This window comes from Eublepharis macularius, chromosome 19, assembly GCF_028583425.1.
Source record: "Eublepharis macularius isolate TG4126 chromosome 19, MPM_Emac_v1.0, whole genome shotgun sequence".
Classification (NCBI taxonomy): Eukaryota; Metazoa; Chordata; class Lepidosauria; order Squamata; family Eublepharidae; genus Eublepharis; species Eublepharis macularius.
Window position 1 is genome coordinate 15,763,912 of NC_072808.1, and position 25,201 is coordinate 15,789,112.

Genomic DNA, 25,201 nt, shown 5'->3' on the forward strand with positions numbered 1-25,201 from the left:
GAAGTGACATTTTCCATGGGATGCTGGTCCCACGCCCAAAAGGTCCTGGTAGTGGCCAGCCCTTGACTATCTATTTGCCTGTTTCTTTGTTTACATTATTTATAGTCCACTTTTCTCACTAAGGGCCAAGCTACACATGACGAATGACACTTGAACGGCAAGTGGATTGAGTGGAGGGCAAGTGAACAGGGAGAAATACACTTGCCGTTCAAGTGCCATTCGTCATGTGTAGCTTGGCCCTAAGACTCATGGTGGATTACACAGAGTAAATTAATACAATCAACAGGATGGGACATCCAATAAACAAGGGAATAGGATCTGGATTGTAGAAATCTGCAATCAGCCAGAAATCGGAAAACATAACTGAAGCAAAGCACAAGTCTTAACATTATGCATTTAAACAATGCAAAAATTGCATAGCAGAGTCTACTTACGGCAACAGGCAGCACAAGCTATATGTAATAGCACAAACTGTAGTCTGTAAACCTTTCAAAACCAATCTGTCCAATAAAACCATATAATCTGTGCAGAAAAGCCCTCTTTCATAGGGCCAAGCTACAAGTGACGAATGACACTTGAACGGCAAGTGGATTGAGTGGAGGGCAAGTGAACAAGGAGAAATACACTTGCCATTCAAGTGTCATTCGTCACTTGTAGCTTGGCCCATAGTTTGCAGAAAGCCAAGAGAATGAGAGCTTTAATAACCTCTTCAGGCATATGTTAGAAGCCAATACAAAGGATGCTCATGTACATTCTTTTGCACATCTGCAGGGTGGCACCTGCAGAAGGCCCCACTCAGGTGAGTGAAGGTGTTGTGGTGGAGCATAGGGGCAGAGGCAGTCCCGCAGATATGAGGGACCGAGGCCATGAAGGGATTTGTACACTGGGGCGCCATTGCGCAAATAGATGTTCTGACTTTTGTTTTTCACAGACTTACTAGAACACTAGCACAAGGCCAGACTGCAAATGATTAAGCAATTCTGAAGAAGATATCAAAATGGGAAATAATTAGCCATTTGTTTTGTTCAGTGCAATCATTATGCACATTGAATGATATTTATATACTTCCAATGTAAATGTATTGTCTGTTCCACACTTTTAATCATTCCCTGGGATTCGTTTATTTTTATTATTTATTTACGTCATTTATAGTATGCCCTTCTCACTGAGGGCCAAGCTACACATGACGAATGACACTTGAACGGCAAGTGGATTGAGTGGAGGGCAAGTGAACAGGGAGAAATACACTTGCTGTTCAAGTGTCATTCGTCATGTGTAGCTTGGCCCTGAGACTCAAGGCAGATTACAGTATGAGATTAGTACAGTCACTATCAAGGACATTTCCATAAACAATGTCATAGGGTAAATAAATACAAGTTTACAAAGACATAGCATTAGGAGGAATCCAGTACAACATAGCATCTCCCTACCTAGCCAGTATCTAGCCATTACAACCTCAGAGTGTCTTTCACTGCTCTGCACTTTCAGATGATGCACACAGCTCTTTCGGCAGGGCGTTATTCTCGCACCCCCATGGAACATCGCACCTGCATTTGTGGATTACCTACAGTGGAGAACCTTTCCCACTACCTACTTCATTGTCCATTATATAGTGTACCCAGAGCTAAATTTTGGCCAAAATCCTATCAGTGACAAACACATACTCTGAAATCGAGAAGATTGTGTTTTTGTTATCTGACACTGATAATCATGTGTCCTATAGAGTCTCTCAGTTTGCACTCGCAGCCAAAAAGATAATATCTAAGGTGGCACTGAATGAGGCTGACCCCTGGGATCGTTTGGCATACTGTATTGTTTTAATTAATTTTAGTAACCTACATAAACTGTGATAAGGGACAATTGTTTATTAGTCAATGTTTGGTGAATTGTGACGGCCTATGGCTATAGACAATAAACTCTTTTGACTTTGAATACAACATAGTGGTGAAGTCTATATCATGCAATTATACTTAATTTAGGCCTTTTGTTTCTTTTTTCTTTGTGACCTCTGGTACTGAATACCTCTCGTGTTTGGATCCAGGATAACTCCAAGGCTCTAAATAGAGTCAGCAAGGATCTGCTGAATTTATTTTATTTTATTTATTTATTTATTCGACTTTTAGCCACCCTTCCCTGCAAGCGGGCTCAGGGCAGGTAACAACGAGGATAAAACAATAAATACAAATATAAATATATTTTCAACAATAAAACCAATAAAATCACAGCTACAGTACTCCCAAATAGAGATGGGCATGAAACAAAATACGAACCAAAATTTGTGACGAACCAGGCCAGTTTGTGGTTCACGAACCAGCGGTTCGTCAGATCCCATATCTGACGAACCGCCACGAACTTTAGGCTGGTTCGTCTGGTTCATTTTTTGGTTCGTCACTGCAGACAGCCTAGTGCCAATCAATCAGTTTCCTAGGCAGCAGCGGATGGACTTCCTGCAGACCTTCTGCTGAACTGGAAGCGACCTTCTACTGGCCCGGAAGTGATCTTCTGCTGACCTGGAAGTGACGGTTTTCTGACCTGGATGTGACGTTTTCACGAACCAAATGAACCAGTTCGCGAACCGGGGGCAGTTTCGTGAAAGTTCGTGGTTCATGATTCATGAAATTTGATGAACCACAAACCACATGGTTCATTTTTTTTCTGGTTCGTGCCCATCTCTACTCCCAAATTTGCAGCACATTCTAATAGTCCCTGCCAAAAAATGTGCAGAAGAGGGGGTTTCAGTTGTTCTGATCAGTTCTTCTCATGAGAGGGTGTGTGTGTGAAGAAACTGTACAATCCTCTCTTAACAGGAGACCAGTAGGGAAGCTTGTCAGAAGGAAACCAGGCTGGCTTCAACCATACGCCTTCCCAGCCAGCATTACCTCGGTCTTTTCAATTTGTTCATTCTTTACATAGAGATTGAAAAGTGATTGCCCCCTGTGGCACCCCACAGGATAGGTCCCACACCGATGATAACTGGTCTTAAATGGCAACCCTTTGAGTTTGACCCTCAAGGAGTGATTCAAACTAGTTTAACACAAACAGTTTAACACACTTCTGCCTCCTACTGCCTCAACAAGACGGCATGGTCCACTGTATCAGACCCTAGGCATAAAGGACCCAGGCAGGATGAACAGAAAAAAATTATGTATGTATGTATGTATGTATGTATGTCATTTGTAGTCCCCCTTTCTCACTGAGACTCAAGGCGGATTACACAGATATTTCCATAAACATTGCCATAGGGTAAATAAACACAAGTTCACAAAGATGTAACATCAGTAAGAATCCAATACAGAATTGAAGAAATGCTGAAACAGAACATAAGCAATTTGAGGGCTGACATTAGACCACATGAGCACAGGTAGCTCATAGGAGCACATATTTAAGACAAAAGGTAGTACGTGAGGCAACACAGTGGTGAAGTCTATGGCCCTTAACTCATTAGCGAAGCATCTGAGAGCCTCTCCCTACAATATAAACAAACAGAACAGTTGGAAGTATTAAGCAGAATTAATACAGGGTACAGAAGGCAGCTGCGGGGGGGAAATCAAATTGCCCTAACACCACTGACTTTAATGAACTTCTATCTAACCTTGCTTCAATACCTGATCAATAACTGATCCATCTTGGCGTGAAGGATCAGCTCTCCCCAAAAGCAGCCTCGCTGCTACTCAGCTACTCAGTTAATAGGGTTGCTAACCTCCAGGTGGGGCCTTGAGATCTCCTGGAATTACAACTAGTAGTAATAGTAAAGTTTATTGTTTGTGGCCAAAGACCGTTACAGTCCAGACACATAAAACAATCCAACATATATAAAAGAGTTGTATGTACAAATCAACAATTAAACCAGGGCTCATTTCGAGGGGGAATGCGCAGGAACGCAGTTCCGGCAGTTCCCCAAAGAGGTCACATGTCAGGTGGCACCGCCCACCTGACTCTCGGCCATTTTGGGCTCATTTCAGCCTGAATTGGGGCTGAAACAGCCCAGATCGGGCCTCTGATGGGTGATGGATCACTCTCCCACTCAGCAGCGGCCCAATCCTGACCATTTTGGGCCCCTTTTTGGCCATTTTCAGCTCCTTTTTGCCATTTTGGGCCCAATTTCAGCCCTGAATGGCCAGGATTGGGTCCAAAACAGCCAGGATAGGTGATGCCAGGGGGTGTGGCATATGCAAATCAGTTATACTAATGACCCACTTACAGTGATGGAAAGGGGTGTGGCATATGCTAATGAGTTTCTCCAGCTCTTTTTCTACAAAATGACCCCTGGATTAAACATATGTACAGGTACTGACAAATTAAAATCATCTAGGCAGAAAATACCAATCAAATAAAAGCATTACTATCACTGGAACAAGCTTAATGGATATAGATTTGGAGGTTTTTTATATACTTGTTTTTATATACTAAACCTATGCTTTTTCAGTATTACATGCTTTGCACTTTTTCTATGCTCAGGACTCAGAGCCAAAGTAGTACTTGTAATGCAACCTGTAAGAATTTGACACTTGAAACAAGAAGACGTGAAACTCTGTAAGAACTGATGTACTGCTTTTAGGGCTGCACTTATATTATATGTTATATTATTCTATAGATTCCAATAGAAATCAGTACCAGAGAGCCTTTTGTAGAAAACTGATTTGACGCAGCAAGCTGGTTTTGGCCACCTGTGGTATTATCTTCCTTAAAGCTGAGAAGAAACTGGGGAAAAGGGCACGAATAGGAAAACATCCCTTCCTATCCACCAGATTGAGACTCATTGGCGCCCTTGAAAGTATTATGCCAAGAAGAAAGTAGGTAAAAGGTTAGACAGTGTCCTTCCAAAATGAGGGCAGAGGAAAAAAAAACTGTGAAGACTGGAATTCCCCCAAATAGAGGGGCCAGCCCAGAATTGCATCTTCAAATCAGAACTGACCCTAGATATGTTACGAGCCAATAAGATTTCAAATATTAGAATATTGTAATATTGTTATGATTATCTGAAAGTATTAATTGCCTGTGCTTCTATTGTAATTTTGATGAGCTCCAGACACAAGAAGACCACCTACTCCTGTGTAAAAGGGCCCCTCCATTGTTTAAACAATCATATATTGCTTTATTCTACAGGACTCCGTGGTGTGTGTGTCTCTTATTGTGATTAGTGAGAGGGACACCTAAGGCACAAGTTTGTGCATAACAAGATCTAGCCTGAATTTTCTTGGCTGCTAAAGCGAAAAGACAGACTCTGTAAGAAACAAATGCAGCAGTATCAGACAGGAGAAAAAACAGCTTCTTGGAGTCTGAAGAGGAGTCCAGGGTTCCTGCGAACGTGAGTTCCTGCGCGACGGCGCAGGAATTGTCACAACTCAGCGCAGAGCTGAGAAGCCCCAGCGCACGGAAGGCGCTGGAGGAGGAGCTGCGGCTCTGTGGGAAGAGCTGCGGCAGGCGCCGGTGTAGCCTTTCCCTCGCTGGGCTCTGGAGGAGGCACCGCAGCAGCCGCCCGCACAGCCTTTCTCCAGCCCCTCGCCAGGCTTGGGGGGGGGGGAAGAGCCGCAGCAGGCACTCAGGCAGCCTTTCCCCAGCCCCTCGCCAGGCTCGGGGGGGGGGGCGGGAAGATCCATGGCAGGCGCCTGCACGACCTTTCCCTGGCCCCTCGCTGGGCTCTGGAAGAGGATCCGCGGCAGGTGCCTGCACAGCCTTTCCCCAGCCCCTCGCTGGGCTCTGGAGGAAGCACCGCAGCAGCCGCCCGCATGGCCTTTCGCTGGCCCCCCGCCAGGCTGGGGGGGTGGAAGAGCCGCAGCAGGCCCCCAGGCAGCCTTTCCCCCAGGCTCTGGAGGAGGCACCGCAGCAGGCGCCCGCACAGCCTTTCCCCAGCCCCTCGCCAGGCTTGGGGGAATGAGCCACAGCAGGCACCCGCATGGCCTTTCCACCCTCGCCAGGCTCAGGGGAAAGAGCCGTGGCAGGCGCCTTTCCCCAGCCCCTCGCCAGGCTTGGGGGAATGAGCCACAGCAGGTGCCCACATGGCCTTTCCCTGGCCCCTCGCTGGGCTCTGGAAGAGGAGCCACGGCAGGCACCTGCGCGGCCTCTCCCCAGCCCCTTGTTGGGCTCTAGGGGAAGAGCCAAGGCAGGCGCCCACGCGGCCTTTCCCAGGCCCCTTGTTGGGCTCTGGAGGAGGCGCTGCGGCAGCCGCCCACATGGCTTTTCCCCGGCCCCTTGGAGGAAAGAGCTGCGACAGGCATCTGCGCAACCTTACCTAGGCCCGTTGCCGGGTATGGAAGAGGAGCCACGGTGGGCATCCCCAAGGCCTTTCGCCAGCCCGCCAAGCATCCTCTCTGGCCCAGTGCTGAAGGAAAAGGTGACAGCGGCAGGCACCCTTGCTATTTCTCACCAGCCCACCGAGCAGCATCTCTGGCCCAGCGCAGGTGCTGGAGGAGGAGGAGGAGGAGATGGCGGTGGTGTCTCACACTCCTAGGGTTGCCAGCTCCAGGTAGGGAAATACTCTTTTTGTGTGTGTGTAAATTCTGCTGGTAAGACAGGCTGTCCTCTAGTTAAATTACTCCATGGGGAGTGGGGAGCTGCGGCCTCAGTTTTACCAGTACTTTTGTACATCAATGGCATTCTGCTTATATCTTCAGGGGAGAATAGATCATTGCAATACAGTGTAATAAAACAGAATGGCAAGCAAGGAGAAGGCAGGACTTCAGTGCTGACTTTACGCTTTATGACTTGATTTCATTTCAAAGATTCCATGACCAGAATTCACAAAGAGAAAAGGAAAGAGTTTTAAAGCCATGAAGCCTCTGCGGTGACTAAAGGCCCGTTCTAGGCTGTTCCAATGAGCAGCTCTCAGCTGGAAGCTAAATAGGTGCTCCCCCTGCAACTTCAGCCAGCTTCCTTCTTCTTTCTGCAAACCTGGCCACAGAAGAGACAGGAAATGCCAATCGACAGAGCAGAGGTGGAGGGAGGGATGACTGCACATCACATTCTGTTTAGGATTTGCTTGTGGGCAAAGAGGAACCCTTACTGAAGCTCATCTGCCTGATGTTGCCCAAAATGCAAAGAAAACTCTGGCAATACACTGATGCCTGTGGAAAGAAATGGTGTCTGAAGGCCAAGCTACAAGTGACAAATGACACTTGAACGGCAAGTGTATTTCTCCCTGTTCACTTGCCCTCCACTCAATCCACTTGCTGTTCAAGTGTCATTTGTCACTTGTAGCTTGGCCCTCAGCCATTTGCAGGCATGCTTCAAAACACCTTTTTATATAAAACATAGAAGGGAATAGCCAGAGAGTGAGTGCATTGCGGGGCTGGATGATGCACAATTCTTCTTCTCCGTAGATCCAGAGGAGTTAGCCGTGTTAGTCTGTAGTTGCAAAATAGTAAAGAGTCCAGTAGCATCTTTAAGACTAACCAACTTTATTGAGGTGTAAGCTTTTGAGAACCACATGCCTAAGTGGGTGTCATCAACATATTGATGGCACCCAATACCAATGCCTCAGACAACCTAAATCAAAAGTCTTTTAATCAAATGGATTCTGGTTTTCGAAAAGGCGCACTCACAACTTGCAAGTTGCTGCTCACAAATTGGATTTCTGGCTCACAACACTGCACCGCTTAGAGGGAATATTGGTTTAGACCCATTAAAAACTGTGCTAGGAATTTAGTCCTTGGTTCTGCATAGAGTGAACAGGATAATAGGTAGTGTGGTAAATCCTCTACAACTTGGGCTCCAGAAATACGGTAGCGAAGAGCTTGAGGTATTTTGGTGTACTAGCGACCAGCTAACAGCGCTTTGGGCATAGTTTGAAACTGAATTGAAGTAAAGGCTGTTCTAAGGTTGTGAGGAAGGATAACTGGATAGGGAGCTCTAACATGATCCGTTTTGAATAGCTTAAACCTCTGGGAGAATTTGGAATAGGAGATCTCCTGCCTATCTATGATGGCGTCACAGTGCAACACCCATTCCCGAATGTTAAAGCCAGCAGCCGGGACACCCTGGGAGTCGTCACAGATGGAGTAATATCAAAGGATGTTATTATAGCTAGAATTTCAACTGATTTCTAGACTACAGAGATGAGATCCCCCAGAGAAAATGGCTGTTTTGGTGAGGAGTCTATGGAAGTATATGCTGCTGACAGGTCCCTTCCCTCCCCAAAATCCACTTTCCCCAGGTTCCACCCCCAAATTTCCAGGAATGTTCCAAGCCAGAGTTGGCAACCTATGAATTAACACCTCAGCACTCTGCCTCCTTAACAGTGATTGGCGCCTGTTTCCCCCTCGATTTCCCCCAGTCCAATCCTCCTCAGCTTGAGAGGGACCTCTTTGGAGGTCTACAGGCCACTCCACTCCTCAGTAGGGGAAGATCAGATCTCCTACTTCAGCGGGAGGCCTCCTGGCTTCCTTCTCTATTGCCTGCTGGCCCACAAACTGCCCAAAGTAACAGTGGAAAACCACACCTAAAGGACTAAACGAGCAGTAAAGCTTAGTACTAAGGGAGCTTCTGTTTGTTTTTTGGTTTTTGCTTGGCCCACAAACTGCCAATGTTCGCATGGGAAGGGTGCTAGAAGTGGCATCATGCTTGGGTTGCCAACCTCCAGGTGCTGACTGGAGATCTCCTGGAGTTACAACTGATCTTCAGGCCACAGGGATCAGTTCCCCTGGAGAAAATGGCTGCTTTGGAGGGTGGGCTCTGTGGCATTATACCCCACTGCAAACTCTTCCCTCTTCAAGTTCTCCCCCCCCCCCCCAAAAAACTCCAGAAATTTCCATACCAGGAGCTGACAACTCTACATCAACATCACTTCTGTCAGTTACCAAGAAGTGGTGTTACGTCAACATCACACCTTCATTCCTCCTTTTTAAAGAAAAAAACTTCCATGCCATAGGACTTTTCTGTGTGATAAGATAACATGCAAGATCGGCAGGAGTAACTCAGGATATTTTCCATTGCTCAGAAATGCCTATCGTTAAAGAAAAAGTTGGCAATCCTTGCTTTTAGGATCGTAACATAATAACACATGGTAAATGTCAAGCTAGGGCTTACACAGCCCTGCATAGGAACTGGCGTGTAAGAATCTTTCTGTTGACAGGGGCCCTGATAACCGAGCAAGGTAAACTTTCAAAGATATGCTGACCTCGGCTGCTTTCCAGAGGTGATCCAGACCCATATAAAAGTGGATACAATGCCTCTGTCTTCCACTTTGGATCACCCTCGGCTGCAAAGATGAAGGCTTTTTTCCTGCTGCCCCTCCTTGCCTGCGTCCTCCACACAGGACAGGGCATGATTTATCAGCGCTGTGAGCTGGCTCGAGTGCTCCAGGAAAAGGGATTAGACGGCTACGCTGGCTACGGCCTGGCCAACTGTGAGTCCATGGAGTGAAATTGTGTTAGCTTATTATGAGATGAGTAGACAGTCTTAGCTAGGGGACAAAATGGTGCTCAACAACAAGGGTGGTGGGATCGGATCTTCGGCTTGCCCCTCTATATTTATCCAGAGCTTTTTATGTCACAGTTTTTGTCACTTGTATGTGTGTGTGGTGCCTTCAAGTCATAGCTCACTTATGGTAACCCCTGGCGAGGTTTTCATGGCAAGAGACTGTCAGTGGTGGTTTGCCATTGGCTGCCTCTGTAGCTCTGGTCTTCATAGGAGGTCTCCCATCCAATTACTAACCAAGGCCAACCCTGCTTAGCTTCTGAGATCTGACAAGATCAGGCTCACTTGGGCTATGCATGTCAGGGCAAACATGTATATCGGCACATGTATGGGGACTGTAAGGGAGTGGGACAGAAGGTGTGCTTTGATGAATTAACAAATAGGGACAAAGAGCCCAATGACTCAAGTAGTCTATATGTGTGATTAGACAACACTAGAACTACCCAGTAGGATCATACTTGAAGCACAGGTGGGACATAGGAGCAAATACTTAAAGCAACAGTGGTGAAGTCTTATGGTCCCTAACTCACTAGTGAAGCATCCGAGACCACCTCTCCCTATCTGAGTAAAAAGCCCTTTTGAATAATTCAGTTTTTCATCGTTTGCAGACAGCCAGGACAGTGGGGGGTTCTCCTGACCACCTTAGGCAGGCCATTCCACAAGGTAGGGGCCACCACAGAGAAAGCCCATGTACAGGCAGCTGTTGACTTCACCCATATGGAGATTGGCACCTGCAGGAGACCCTGTTCAGGTGAACGAAGCTGCCATGAAGCAACATAGGGGGAGAGGTGGTCCTGTAGGACTTAAGTCTTAAGTCGATGCTGTCCCAAAAAGGTTTCTACTGCATCATGAGTCATGGCTTTGGAAGAAGTGGGGCCAGTTTCTATGCCTAATAACTTGGCTACCATCCATAAGAGCTATCTTTGAGGTTTGGAAGCAGAATGAGCATAAAGGCTGAAATACTAGAGTAACACACACACACAGATACGATTGTTTTCTCATCTGATGTGGGAATTCCGTTGCTATGCCTGTGAGGTAAACCCTGCTCCCACCAGCAAAAGAAAAAACATGACACAGTATGGTGGGTGGTACTAGCCATGATTGGCAGAGTATGCTGAAGACTTGGTAGTACGAGGGCACTGCCGCGCACAGTTAGAGGGGCTCCTGTGTCTGCCCACAGAGAGCTGAATGGTTTCATAATGAGGCTGTAGCTTTGGGTCAGGGTGGGAAAGCAAGGGACGATTTCTTAAAGATGGAACAGTTGAGTGATTCTGTATGAAGTACAGTTTTTGCACAGAGTTGGACATCTGCCAGAACGTAATTCCAGCTTGGCTTTTCTCACAGTATGTTGATGTTCCAACATGGCTCACAATGCCTGCTTTAAACCAACATTCACACATATGCACCCAAAGGCCAGTGCTTCTCTTCAGTGCGCCCATAGGTCAGTGCTTATCTGTCATGTTGCTTCATGCCACAGGGGTGTGCATGGCTTTCCATGAGAGCAGCTTCAACACTGATGCCACACACTACGACAGTGACGGCAGCACGGACTTCGGCATCTTTCAGATCAACAGCCGTTACTGGTGCCAATTTGGCTCTGAACGAAGTTCCAACATCTGTGGGATTCAATGCACTGGTGAGAATTTATTTATTTGGGGATTTCTATTCCACTTTTCTCTGCAATGGGGACCCAGAGTGGCTTGTGGCATCATTCTCCTGTCTTCTATTTTATCCTCATAACAACAGACGTGAATTAGGTGAAGCTGAGAAAGAGTGACTGCCTTAATGAGCTTCCATTTCAGAGCAGGGATTTGAACTTGTGTCTCTGGTGGGCTGCCAGGTCTCTTGCTGTAGAGAGAGATCTCTCGCTGATAACCTCCAGCACCTCCCAATGACTCAGTAGGGTGATGGCGAGGAAATGCCAGGATAAGCACATGTGCTGTGATGGTGTGATGTCATTTCTGGTGCAAATCTAAAAGTGACATCATAGCATCAGGGTGACCTAATATTTCACATGTTCTATATCAATTTCTCCTCCACTACTAAAAGTATCCCAGTTTCCCCCACATCTATTCATTAAAATGTAGATCTTGACACTTTCTCACACCTTAAAGAAATGCAAATTTGCCTGTCAAAGGAGCCTACAGTACTTGTTCTTGTAGCAAAAACAGAGGGGAACTGGAGCTCTGTCCTCCGGAATCACTTGCAGATGCAGTCACACAAAGGGAGCTCCTGTGAAAGCAGCATTCACGTGCGCCAAGCAAGAGACAGCCAGCACGTGAATTGAGGGCTACACATATAATCCTTAGTAATGTGAAGAATGAGGGAGGTTCTAAACAGGAGATTAGAATTCTTCTAGCTAGCAGATGTGCCAGTCCATTCTTGTTCAGACATTATATGAAACATCCACCCAATGTTACTCTTTGAAGAGAAATTGAATAGGAGTGTTAATAATTCGTAATTTCCTTTCCTTTTTCCTATCTGGATGGTTGGTACATCTAACATTGAAAATTCAGAAAGACAAGCTAAAATAGGAGGAATAAAAAGAGCTCTAAGATCCTCATAAAGTGGGCACTCAAAAAGAATATGAAAAGAGGTTTCAATCTTGTCAATCGGGCATAGACGAAGATGATCAGAATATGGAATATTCATAAATCTGCCCTGGCAAACTTGAGAAAGATTAATGTTGAGTCTAGCCAGGCAGAAAGCCCTTGCATATCGAGGGATAGTCAAACAATATGCATAAGAAGGAAGATGAACTTGGTTAATTTATTTTAATGTACTTGGTTAATTTATTTTATTATTGCTTATTGTATGTTGATTTTAGAATTATTGTTTTCTTGTTTTTATTGATTTTAACTGTTGTTCACCACCCAGAGCTCCTGAGGATGGGTGGTTTATAAATCAAAATAATAAATAAAATAGGTAAAAGGTAAAGTAAAAGGCAAAGGTAGTCCCCTGTGCAAGCACCGAGTCATTACTGACCCATGGGGGGACGTCAAATCACGACGTTTTCTTGGCAGACTTTTTTACGGGATGGTTTGCCATTGCCTTCCCCAGTCATCTACACTTAATAAATCAATAAAATAATAAATAATAAATAAGATGGGAGGTGGAATACCAAAAAATTGGGACGAGCAAACACGATGAGCTCTGTGCTTAGTATTTAGATAGTCACGGTTAGCAGGGCTCATTTCAAGGGGGGAAATGCAGGAATGCAGTTCCGGCAGTTCCCAATTTCGGCCTCGATTGGGGCTGAAACTGCCCAGATCGGGCCTCTGATGGGTGGTGGATCACTCTCCCGCTCAGCAGCAGCCCAATCCTGACCATTTTGAGCCCCTTTGTGGCCATTTTCAGCCCCTTTTTGCCATTTTGAGCCCAATTTCGGTCCAAAACAGCCAAGATAGGTGATGTCAGGGGGTGTGGCATATGCAAATCAGTTATGCTAATGACACACTTCCGTTGATGGCAAGGGGCATGGCATATGCAAATGAGTTATGTTATGAGTTCCTCCAGCTCATTTTCTATGATTGTCGTGAGGATAATAATAACATTCTTTGTAAACCGCTCTGAGTGGGCATTGTCCTGAAGGGCGGTATATAAATCGAATGTTATTATTATATTATCATCATAAAATAAGATTCCCGTCCTGGGGAGATATACAGCGAGAGATTGTTGTCCGTTGTTTATGAGCAGAGTTAAGAACTTCCATTGGAATTTGGGCACCATCTATGCCCAGCATATATCCTAGAACCAGAGAATCTTTTCATCCTTTTCTAGATTGTGTGATAAACAGTGGAGTCTTTGGGCAGAAAGGGAGGGGTGGGAGGTTCAACCCCTAACCCAACCTCCAAAGTAAGGTTGCAACTCCAGGTTGGGAAATTTCTGGAGATTTGGGAGGTGGATCCTGGGAAGTTTTGATGGGAAATGTAGGCGTCCTGGTTTTACGGCTTGGCTCTCCATTACAGCTGCAAGACCAGGACGCCTACAATTCCCATCAAAACTTGAGGGAAGCTGACAAGTGTCCAACCTGTGTCCGGCATCACTTGTAGCTTGGCTCCTAGAGAGCGTAACTGGACCAAGGTCACTCATTGAGCTTCATGGCAGTGTGTGCATTCAAACTTGGGTCTCTCAGATCCTAATCTAACCTTCTAACCAGCGTGTAATAGCCAAAAGTTCAGTGCAGAACTTCTCCTATTAGTATTTGTGCTTGCCACACAGGTCTTAAAGGCAGAGGAGCCATTCCAGGAAAAAAAAATGGCAGCGACCAGGAGAGGCCCAGGGATTGTGCCTACCAGACTCCTGAAGCTGTTCTAGTCCCATCAGATTCCAGTGCAGAACCCTGGGGTTTGAGTCCAGTGCGACCCTCACCTTCTTTTTTCTCTCCCTGCAGAACTGCTGACAAATGACATCTCCGCAGATGTGGCTTGCGCTAAGATTGTGGTCACTGACTCTGCAGATGGAATGGGAGCCTGGTAAGGGGGCACTGAAAGGGGGCTAGGTGGCACTCCAAACAGTCCCTGTCAGCAACAGAAGGCAAGACTAAGACAGTAACATAGCACAGGGTAATGGAGCAGAGTGGCATGCCGTAAAGGGGCCATTCGGATGCCTTGAGAAAGCATTGAGGTTCACAGGTGTCTTTAATTATCAAATTTATAGAAGAGGGTACCTGCTGCATCTCTGCTTGATTTACTGCCTTGGCCTGACCTCTTTCCAAGAAGCATGTGCTTCTGCCACATTTCTACATTTGTTGGACCATCGCTACTAGACAGCCTGGCAGACCCATTACCCTCCTCAGAGGAGGTGGCCTCTTCGTGTCTCTTTATGAGTCACCACTCTGGGCTTGCCTCCTTCCAGTCAGAAAGCCTACTGATCCAGATCAGTGATTCATACAGAAACACGGGAGCTGGGCTCTTAATTCTGACTGTTCTGCACTTTAAAAACAACCCGTTTCAGGTGTTTATGAGCAGAGTTAAGAACTTCCATTGGAATTTGGGCAAGCGCAACACCATCTATGCCCAGCATATATCCTGGAACTAGAGAATCTTTTCATCCTTTTCTAGATTGTGTGATAAAGAGCGGAGTCTTTGGGCAGCTAGCCTAAGAATCAGCCGGAAAGGGAGGGGTGGGAGGTTCAACCCCCAAGCCAACCTCCAAAGTAAGTTTGCAACTCCAGATTGGGAAATTTCTGGAGATTTGGGAGGTGGAGCCTGGGGAGAACGGGGTGTATGGCTAGACTGAGAGCCAAGCTACAGGTGACGCCTTACGCAGGTTGGACACTTGTCAGCTTCCCTCAAGTTTTGATGGGAAATGTAGGCATCCTGGTTTTACAGCTTGGCTCTCCATTACAGCTGCAAGACCAGGACGCCTACAATTCCCATCAAAACTTGAGGGAAGCTGACAAGTGTCCAACCTGTGTCCGGCATCTCTTGTAACTTGGCTCCTAGAGAGCGTAACTGGACCAAGGTCACTCATTGAGCTTCATGGCAGTGTGTGCATTCAAACTTGGGTCTCTCAGATCCTAATCTAACCTTCTAACCAGTGTGTAATAGACAAAAGATCAGTGCAGAACTTTCTCAAGCCGGCTGCAAAACCAAAAGTAGACACCTGCAAGATAATCAGCTACTAGCCAAGCATTAAATGTATTCTTCACATATTCTCAGAGGATTAGTACAGAATACAGAATACACTCAGGGCAGATATGTTGGCAGACATATCTAACAGGTACAGTCTGTCCTCTGAGGGCCAAACTACAAGTGACAAATGACACAGGTTGGACACGTGTCAGCTTCCCTCAAGTTTTGATGGGAAATGTAGGCAGCTTGGCAGAATGTTGGACAAGTGACAGTTGAAAAGTCCATTGGATAGCAGTCGGAGAGCCAAGCTGCCTACATTTCCCATGAAAACTTGAGGGAAGCTAACAAGTGTCCAACCAGTGTCATTCATCACTTGTAGCTTGGCCCTAAAACTCCAGGATAGTTTTAGGTTGTTGGTCCACAGTAGAACAGCAGGATTAGAGTCCAGTGGCACCCTAGAGACCAACAAGATTTCCAGAGTGTAAGCTTTTGAAAGTCTGTAGAAGGGAGCTCTAACTCGCAAATGTTTACACTCTGAAAATCTTGTTGGCCTCTAGGGTGTCCCCGGACTCTAATCCTGCATTTCCTCCAGGACAGCTCATCTCTGTAGTCTGGAGATCAGTTGTAATTCTGGGAGAACTCCAAGCTCCATCTGGAGGTTGGCAACCCTAGCAGTAGGCAGAAACAAAAACCAGTAACGGTGAAAAGTTCTGTGTTCTTATCTGTTTTCTTTCTCCCTCAGGGTGGCATGGAGGGCATATTGTCAAGGTCGGGATCTGTCTCAGTATTTAGAAGGCTGTTACCTGTAAAGAAACACCCCATGGAGCTGTTGGAGATCCAAGGAAACAGACCCGCTTCTCTCCTGCTGCCAAGCAAGATGTGTCTCTGCTCATGCCCAGAAATAAATAGTAAGCCATTTTAGGGCCAAGCTACAAGTGACGAATGACACTTGCCTGGCAAGTGAACAGACTCGCGTGTATTCCTCCCTGTTCACTTGCCATTCACTTGCACTCCACTTGATCACATAGTGCCAGGCAAGTGTCATTTGTCACTTGTAGCTTGGCCCTTAGTCTTCAGTTTTACAATCTTGTTTCAGCCCTTAGAGGTACTGTGCTTTCTTTCCCAAGATAGGAGCACTTTGAAAGAGAAACAGCCAACCTCAACTACTTCGCAGGTTTATTGTGAAGATAAAACAGAGGAAGGGAGAACCGTTTATACCATCCTGCGCATGTACTAGACTGCAATGCGAAACCGATCATACGCAGACAATTTTAATTAACTGTTTAGGCTTGCCAGCCCCCCCCCCACACACACACACACCTCTTACCTAGCCAGCAGGGTAGAGAAAGGTGCGGAAATGCAGTGATGGGGGGCAAAGCATGCTCTCATATGCTCTGGAGCGCCCTCGCACATGACAATGTTGTGCTAGGAATTATGTCATGCTTCCTAAATAATGGGTTGCGCCGGGTGCCGATTGAGTGAAAATCAGCCCCCAATTTCAATCAGTTGGCCCCCTGGCATGACCCACTACTTCTGAGTCATTCCTGGCATGCCACAGGGAGCTTTGGCACATGCACACACGTTGCATACGTGCAAGATAAGTCCCCCCACGCAACACCCCCACGTACTTCCATCCCGCTGTTTGATCCGGCAACTCTAACCCAAGTGGATCCCAAACATGTTGGGCAGACAAAACTGGAGAGCAAATTCCTCTTCCGAAGAACTGGAATTAATTCACCTGGGAATATCTGCTTCTTGCCCCATTACTTTCATCTCACGAGCTTTGGGACAGACTTCTCTTAGCTCGACAACAGCCACCTAAATTAATCATCTCCCATGTTTCCTTCAATATGAGGCCCACTGCTCAGTAGACAACCCCTTGTAATTGTCTATGGGGCTAACTCCCTTTCCAGATGCAAGGGCTAATTCAAAGGCTGGTGGGAATTGATTCCTCAACCCCAGTCAAAAAATTAGGGCTCTCGATTCCTCCCCTGAAGTAAGTGTACATGTAAAATTGCAGGGTTGTTATCTCTGTGGGATGAAGCACACAATTCCATTAGCCAACTCACAAGAGATCACTCTACAACCTTGTACTCTGTGGAATTAATCTCTGGAACAACTGTTATATTCACAATATATGATAAGAGTTTTCGATTTTCATTTATACACCACCTTTCTCCCCAAGCAGCTTACACCATTCTCCTCTGCTCCATGTTTCCCTCACAACAGACCTTGTGAGGTAGGTTAGACTGAGAGAGTGTGACAGGCCCAAGGTCATCTAGCGAGCTTCTGTGGCAGAGCGGGGAACCGAACATGGGTCGCCCAGATCCTAATCCGTCACTCTAGCTACCAATCATTCTTTACAACTCTGATGGAGGATTCTAAGAAGTAACTATTCTGTGATAAAGGTTCTTTTCATTTATGGTGTCCTGGAAATAATGAGATTGAAAGACCCTAGAAATGCTTGTTAGTATAAATGGAATTTAATAATGGGGGGAGGGGAAATCCTAGAATATACATTTAACTCTCTCTTTCTTGAAAGAGCTCAAATGTTGTACTTGGTTCTTCCTTAATTCTTCACAACAACCTTGTGAGGTGGACTTAGAGTCAATGGCTAGCCCAGGGTAACTCAGCAAGATTTGTGACTAAGTTGGGCTGAGTTAGGGTTGCCAACCTCCAGGCAATTACTACTGAGATCAGTTCCCCTAGAGAAAATGGTGGCTTTGGAGGGTGGACTCTATGGCATTATACCCTGCTGAGGATCATCCCCTCACCCAACCCCTCCCTCTCTCAGGCTGCAACCTATGGTTGCCAGCTACGGGTTGGGAAATTCCTGGAGATTTGGGGGGTGGAGCCTGGAAAGGGCAGGGTTTGGGGAGGGGAGAGGCCTAAGAATGGTATAATGCCATAGAGTTCACCCTCCAAAGCAGCCATTTTCTCCAGGGGAACTGATCTCTGTGGCCTGGAGATCAGTTGTAATTCCGGGAGATCTCCAGCCACCACCTGGAGGCTGGCAACCCCACCAACCCCCCAAAATCTCCAGGAATTCCCAACCCAGAGTTAGCGCAACCCTAAGGGCCAAGCTACAAGTGACAAATGACACTTGAGCGGCAAGTGAACAAACTCACTCCACGGCAAGTGGAGCGCAAGTGAACAGGGAGGAATACATGTGAGGGCCAAGCTACAAGTAACAAATGACACTTGAACAGCAAGTGTATTTCTCCCTGTTCACTTGCCCTCCAATCAATCCACTTGCTGTTCAAGTGTCATTTGTCACTTGTAGCTTGGCCCTGAGTTTGTTCACTTGCTGTTCAAGTGTCTTTCGTCCCTTGTAGCTTGGCCCTCAATTAAGTAGGAAGTAGAAAGTTCAAATCTCTACTTGGCCATAAACTACTGTCTCCCTCAGGGAAATGCAAGAAAAATCTATGATCAATTCTTCTGATGTCTTTAATTAACTTTGAAAAGGGGAGGGATTTTAACTGGGACCGCAACCATGAGAGAGGACTATTAACCCTTTCATCTTTTTCATGCTTTCATGCTTTCATCTTTTTCATGCTTCTTCAGCTTTTTCATGCTTTGGCAAGAAATCTCTCCTGTGGCTTTTCCCCAAGAGGAAAAAAGTTGGGTTTCCAATGTGTTCCGCCCCTCTCAGCTCGAGGCTCATAGTCGTCTGAGAGGACCTATTTCTGTAGTGTTCAGGAAATGCTGCACGGATAAACAGTTTAAACTGTTACTCTCCTCAACACCTGTTAATAAGTATGATCACAAGATAATATTTGTGAAGTGCTTCGAACACTCTAAGCACATTGAGCATCATGTCACCCTGACATAAATGGCCCCGAAGTATGCTGTCTCTGTTGTGGTGGCCATATGTCCTCCTTTTCAAAGTCCTCTTTTTTGAGGCCTGACCTCTGAAAAATCTTCAGATTCTGCTTGTATGAAAAATCCTTAAACTCACATTTCATCCTGTCACGCTCAAATGGTCACCAAAGAGGTTGCTTTCCTTTCCCTCAAGTTATCGTTGTGAGTTTGTGGTAAAATGTTGACATTTCAGGGAGGAGACAAAGCTCAGGAGAATGAGGAGAAAATTGCCAGTCATTGCAACAGCTGCAGACCTGTGCATTAGCCTGCTCTCTTTCAATGCCCGGCAAGTACCAAAGTATTAGGAGGTTGTTTATCTCCGCTGTAACAACTGAGGGAAGTGACAGCCCTGACTAGTGAGCCACAGTGTCTTCAGTTTACATTTAAATTTGAAGCTGATGGAACCTGAAAAAAACCCACAGCCAAAAACAATAACTTCTGAGGTATTGCTTCTGAGAAGCTAGGCCAATGCCTGGAGTAAATTATTTTCAATGCACATCCAGATTAGATTACTGTAACATACTCTGCATAGGGCTGCCCTTGGAGGTTGAAAATGTCACACTTTGCACAATGTGGCCTCAAGTCTCCTTTGTAAAGTATACAAGATGGAAGCACAGAGTTGCTAAGCCCTGACCCCCCCCCCCGCCCCAAAGCATTGAGGGTGGAAACTGCAGAAATCAGTATCATACTGGGCTGCAATTTCACTTCCAGGTTCATACATGGAAGAGACTCCATGGCATTGCCTGATGCTCTAGGAATGTATCAAATCTCTATGGCTTTTCCCATAGAGATCTGGGAAATTCCTAGAGCGTAGCATGATACTGAGCCATCACTTCTATGTAGCCTCATCTTGTTCTGCTCCCACTGCTCTCTTGAGCAGCAACAGGAGCCCAGGGGTCAGGGCGGGCAACCTGGCAAGCCCGAGGAAACATAGGAATTCAGTCGCTCTGTCTTTCAATTTGTTTCTTGTTTCCCAACTTGGAGCTGGCAAGCCTACTCCAGCCATATTACAGCTTTCCTTCCCTGTTCCTTTCCATGCAATCTGGACAAAACCTGCCTGCACCTTTCCCCTTGTTTAGACACAATAAAAAGGATTGCAGCCTTACTTTTACAAAATGAAAGCTGGAGATTCAGAAGATCATGGCAAGAGATTATTATAATATTATTGCAATCTAGCAGTTATGGTTTGGGGTACCCCCGCCCTGCCTTGGAGCTGTTAAAAAGCTGTCCAGTGTCACAGCAGGGAAAATGGCAGCCTTAAGGTGCCGATATGGAACTGGTGTAGGCAGGATCATTAAAAATACACTCCTTCCTGTCCAGTATGTAAATGCACTCGAGCTGCATTCTTTCAAGAAAGATCATTGTAAACGAGGTTTGGGAAAGAGAATTGTGAGGGCCCAGAAAAATTGGGAAGTGGACTATTAAAGGACAATTCCATATAGATTCTCAAAAATAAAGCACTCCAATTTGGAAGAAAAGGCTGAGAAAAATGGCCACGATGAAGCTGCCAAGAACACACATTCTATGTCCCATGTTAGAAATATGACCTCTATGGAACATTGCGGAGTTCTGGGTTGGATCTAGCTACTTCTTCTGCTAGTGAAAAAAGAGGGGTCATCTTTGATCAGCAAAAATACTATGCTGGGGATCGTGAGATCTTCATGTACAAAAGGTGAGTTTTATATGGAGGGGAACTGGGCAAGTTTAAATGAAAAAGCAGGCTAGATCCAAGCCCGTATTTTTAAAAAAAAATAACAATGGAAGTCTAAGCAGAGTTACTCCATTCTAAACCAATCAAAATCAATGGACTGAGACTGGAGTGAACTCTGCTTTGGATTGCACTGTAAACCTTTGCAAAAATTTACCTTCATATAGTATAGAAAATGATACTCCAATAATTCCAAACTGTCATAAATAATAAACATATCAGAAGAAAAATTATATAGAAGGAAGGTACCAATCAGATCTAGACAATGCACAAAAGATCCTTGATCCTTGACCTTCTGACATTTTTAACAAATTAATTTTCCATCTAAGGTGGAAATTAAGCCTTTGTTCTCACGTTTCTTCCACAATTTAAATAGCCCCTCTGAAGTTGTAAGTCACTTTTCAATTGCGAAAAGACACGTTCAAATTGGGAAGGAAAAGGAGAGTGCATATGGTCACTTACTTTTCTGGAATGGATCAAATAATAACTAGTATAGATCATCACTAGAAAAACAGGATCTATGAGACACGCAACCAGAAAATGGACAAAAAACCCTCAAGGGGTGTGCACCAAAAACAAGTTTATTCTAGCCCTGTGCATCTCGATCTGAAAGGATTCTCTTCAAGAATATTAAGACAGACAATGGTTTGAACAAATAAACTTAACAATTATATCTATCTTCAAAAATTAGTTTTACTTTACAGTCAAGAGCAATGCTAGAACCCAATTATATTATCAAAAAAGAAGGAAAATACAAACCTCATTTGTATATTGTTTAAAAACTGTGTAAGAAGAAAACTCTGTTTCATTATAAAATTTAAAAATGATGGGAGGCACAAAAAGAATCATAATTTGGAGACAATAAAAAGGAAATAGATGCAGAGGGGTTAGCTGTGTTAGTCTGTAGTAGCAAAATCAAAAAGAGTCCAGTAGCACCTTTAAGACTAACCAACTTTATTGTAGCATAAGCTTTCAAGAATCACAGATTCTCCCAGATGCATCTGACGAAGAGAACTGTGATTCTTGAAAGCTTATGCTACAATAAAGTTGGTTAGTCTTAAAGGTGCTACTGGACTCTTTTTGATTTTAATAAAAAGGAAGAAGCAACAAGCCAGCTAGTCAGACATTAAACATATATTTCAACTAGTTACATTTTAAAAAGGGGGTTCCAAATGAACAAACATATATCTCAAAATAAAGTGAAACTATTGAGAGAATAATTCTACAAGGCTAGACGTTTGCTATTAGTAAGCTAATATTGTGACACCTCCTATTAATTGAGGTATCTATTAAAGTCTTTCTACCCTACTTTTCTCCCCACGGGAGATTCAAAGTGGCTAACAAAGAAACACAAAATTATAATTTAAACAAACAAAGGAAAAAAACAAGTTTGTTAACAATTTCTGAGTGTATCCTTCCATTTTTAATGAGGGATAGTTTCGTGTGATTTCTTTCATACATTATTTTAGTCATTGTTAAAAAATTATTTATTTTTATTCTGGAAAAGTTAAAAGACAGAGCAAAAGAAAGGAAGTAAAACAAGAAAAACACAACTACAAAGAGCCTACAATGGCCTACATATCAATCTCCAAAGTAAAAAAAAAAACCAATAAAAAGCATAATAAACTTATTATTAATCCATTACAGTTTTTCACCTACAACACTTCCTCCTTTATTATCAACCAGCTTGTGGTCTAATTAATATCTTTTTTCTGTGTCTCATCTTCTTGATATCCCAGATCCTTATTCTTAAAAATCAAAACCACAAATCATTAATTCATTTTCTTCATCTCTCACAGATAGTCCATAAAGGGTTTCCAATTTGCCATGAATATAATGTGTTTTATCTCTAATTAACGCTGTAAGTTTGGCCATCTCAGCTAAGTCCATCATCTTTCCAGTCCAATCTTCCAGTGAAGGTAGATAGATCCTTGTACTTCCATTTTTGAGCGTACAAGAGCCGTGCGGCTGTTACCATATATAAAATTAAAATACCATACTCTTTTTCCAATTTGTTATCCATAATTCCCAACAAATATCTTAATCGTGATAGCCACAAACAGTTGCCAAATCTCCAGGAATTTCCCAACCCGGATTTGGTAACCCTTCATGATCTCATAACCCTAAAAAAATGAACAGAGACGGGCAATTAAGTTGTTCTATTAATGTGCTGTAGTGACTCTGAGATCATAGCAGAAGGAATAAGTTTATATTCATTTCCAGATCACTATCTATTACCTGTTTGTGTTAACAGTTAAACAAAATCTTGCAAAGGGATCTGTTGGAATCCTGCAACTCAAGGAAGCTTTGACTCTTGAAAGCTCATATCTTGGTAATCTAGTTGGTCTTTAAGGTGCTACTGGACCCAAATCTTGCTCTTCGACAGCAGGCAGAGGCCGTTCCCACATGGCTTACCTGAACACGGAACGCTGTGCAGCATGCCGAAAAAAACGCGGAAGATCACGTTTTCTCTTGCATGAGAAAACGCGATCTTCCGCGGTTTTTTTCGGCATGCTGCACAGCGTTCCATGTTCAGGTAAGCCGTGTGGGAACGGCCCAACACATCTACCCACCGGAAACTTTCCTAATCTTTTTATCTTGCTATATTTCCAACAAATTTTAATAAAAAATAGTTTGTGCTCTTGTGACACTTTATACATTCAGTTCAGTTTATATGGAACAAAGTATCCCTGAAAACACATTTTAAAAATAATATTGATTCTCTTTCAAGTTCACTGAGATGAATCTTTTGACTACGTTTAACCAAATTTACTTTCTTCTGCTTTCTTTTCTTTTTTAATGATATCTCACAACTGCAATTAAGCATCTTACAGCCAGGAAAGAAAGAGTGAACTGCAGTTAGTGAACAGAACTGCACAGTGTGAGTTGACTAAATACCTATTAAATTAAAACACGGTTTAAAAGTTAAGTATTTTCCTAATTAATCAGGAGGAGTAGCATCTAAGTTCAGTAGTTTTCTCAGGTACTACAAAGGTTACCAACTTTTAAACAGGCCCCTCTAGCTGTCTCTTTAATATCAGTTTGAGCAAAATCTACAGAAGTTCCCACATTGCAAATAGGTAGAATTGTCAGCTAACTGTTCCCCTTCAACATTGTGTGTTATGGCTTCCATATTGTGGAGGTCAGAAAGGATCTTGCACTTCTATCATTCCACAGAATTAGTAAAACAAAATTGTTCAAGGAGGCATTTTTATAAATAGAATAAGGGTGTAATAAAATCTGTCAGGAGGACGCTTTAACAAAGAAATAAGGGCTGTCGTTTATGGCACTACTTGTTGTATGCATTTCTTGTTTTTCTTGCATTGTATTCTAATTTCTGTAAACCTTTTTTTTCCTGTTTCTTATATCATGTCAGATACTGTTTCCATTTGCATTGTTTTCTAACTTGTAAACCAGTTTTCCATAATGTTTAGTATACATTTTATGTTGTTCCCATTGCATAGCTAAATTTTGTAATCTGCCTCGAGTCTCTCAGTGAGCTGGATGGACTATAAATAAAGTAAATAAATAAAATCTGATGTGCAACAAATGTGGTGTTACTTCCCTTCGAGCCGTGGAAAACTTCAACTGCCCATTTCCACATGTTAAGCTTCTATTAAAGGGTCAGGACATTTTTCTTCAGGACAGTTAATACCTAAGTTTGTCAAACAGGAGTTTCACCATCTCCGGTCAAGATAAGCCATCTCTTTGAACAGCCCCTGTCTCCAACTTAAAGCAAACTTTGATTCAAGAAGACAATAGAACTTGTGCGCTCAACTTAAAGCAAACTTTGATTCAAGAAGACAATAGAACTTGTGCGCTCGGCAGAAACTACCAGCATCCTGTTAAGTCTCCCAGCAAGCAAGATGAGAAACGTCAGAGTTTAGGTCAGACTGAAGTCAAGAGGTCACAGGAGAAGACCTTTCATATTTAATATATTAATACACGGCACAAGGCTATAAATCCAGAGCCTGAGGGCCAAGCTACACATGACGAATGACACTTGAACAGCAAGTGGATTGAGTGGAGGGCAAGTGAACATGGAGAAATACACTTGCTGTTCAAGTGTCATTCGTCAAGTGTCATTCGTCATTCGTACAAGTGACGAATTACACTTTCCTGGCAAGTGAACAGACTCACATAGGGCCAAGCTACAAGTGACGAATGACACTTGAACGGCAAGTTTATTTCTCCCTGTTCACTTGCCCTCCACTCAATCCACTTGCCATTCAAGTGTCATCCGTCACTTGTAGCTTGGCCCATAGAGGGTTTTTTTCTGGGAAAAGAGATGGCAGAACTCTCAAGAGGGAAATGAAGAAGAAACACACGGGATTCTTTGAAATCATATTATTTTCATGCACTATTGCCGAGTATTTTCAAGAGGTGCCGGAACTCCATTCCACCGCATTCCCGCTGAAAAAAAGCCCTGCTCACGTGTATTCCTCCCTGTCCACTTGCCATTCACTTGCTCACGTGGTGCTACCATTTGTCTTGCACTGAACGTGGCAAGCTTCATTCATTCTCTCCCAAGTGCAAGATGTTCCGTCCCTGCAATGGCTTTGTGTAGGGGCAATGAAACTATTTTTGTTTTAATTGCTTTGTTTGCGTGTGCGTGTTGAAAGCTGATTTCGATGTTTTTGTT

General features: G+C 44.2%; 1 protein-coding gene across 1 annotated transcript; it reads left to right on the forward strand.

The window, feature by feature from the left end:
- Positions 1–9,197: 9,197 nt before the first annotated feature.
- LOC129345895 (lysozyme C-like) lies at positions 9,198–21,504 on the forward strand. Its single transcript, XM_055003123.1, has 4 exons — positions 9,198–9,343; positions 10,892–11,050; positions 13,808–13,889; positions 15,733–21,504. Exons 1-4 carry the CDS (start codon positions 9,205–9,207, stop codon positions 15,797–15,799), a joined length of 447 nt encoding a protein of 148 aa, XP_054859098.1. The 5' UTR covers positions 9,198–9,204; the 3' UTR covers positions 15,800–21,504.
- The last annotated feature ends 3,697 nt before the right edge of the window (positions 21,505–25,201 follow it).

What these genes read in the sequence shown, in the direction of transcription:
- LOC129345895 (XM_055003123.1), top strand. Translation starts at nt 9,205, where the DNA reads ATGAAGGCTTTTTTCCTGCTGCCCCTCCTTGCCTGCGTCCTCCACACA. An exon ending in TGGCTACGGCCTGGCCAACT is followed by an intron (nt 9,344 to 10,891) that starts GTGAGTCCATGG and finishes TTCATGCCACAG; the next exon opens with GGGTGTGCATGGCTTTCCAT. An exon ending in GCAGATGGAATGGGAGCCTG is followed by an intron (nt 13,890 to 15,732) that starts GTAAGGGGGCAC and finishes TTTCTCCCTCAG; the next exon opens with GGTGGCATGGAGGGCATATT.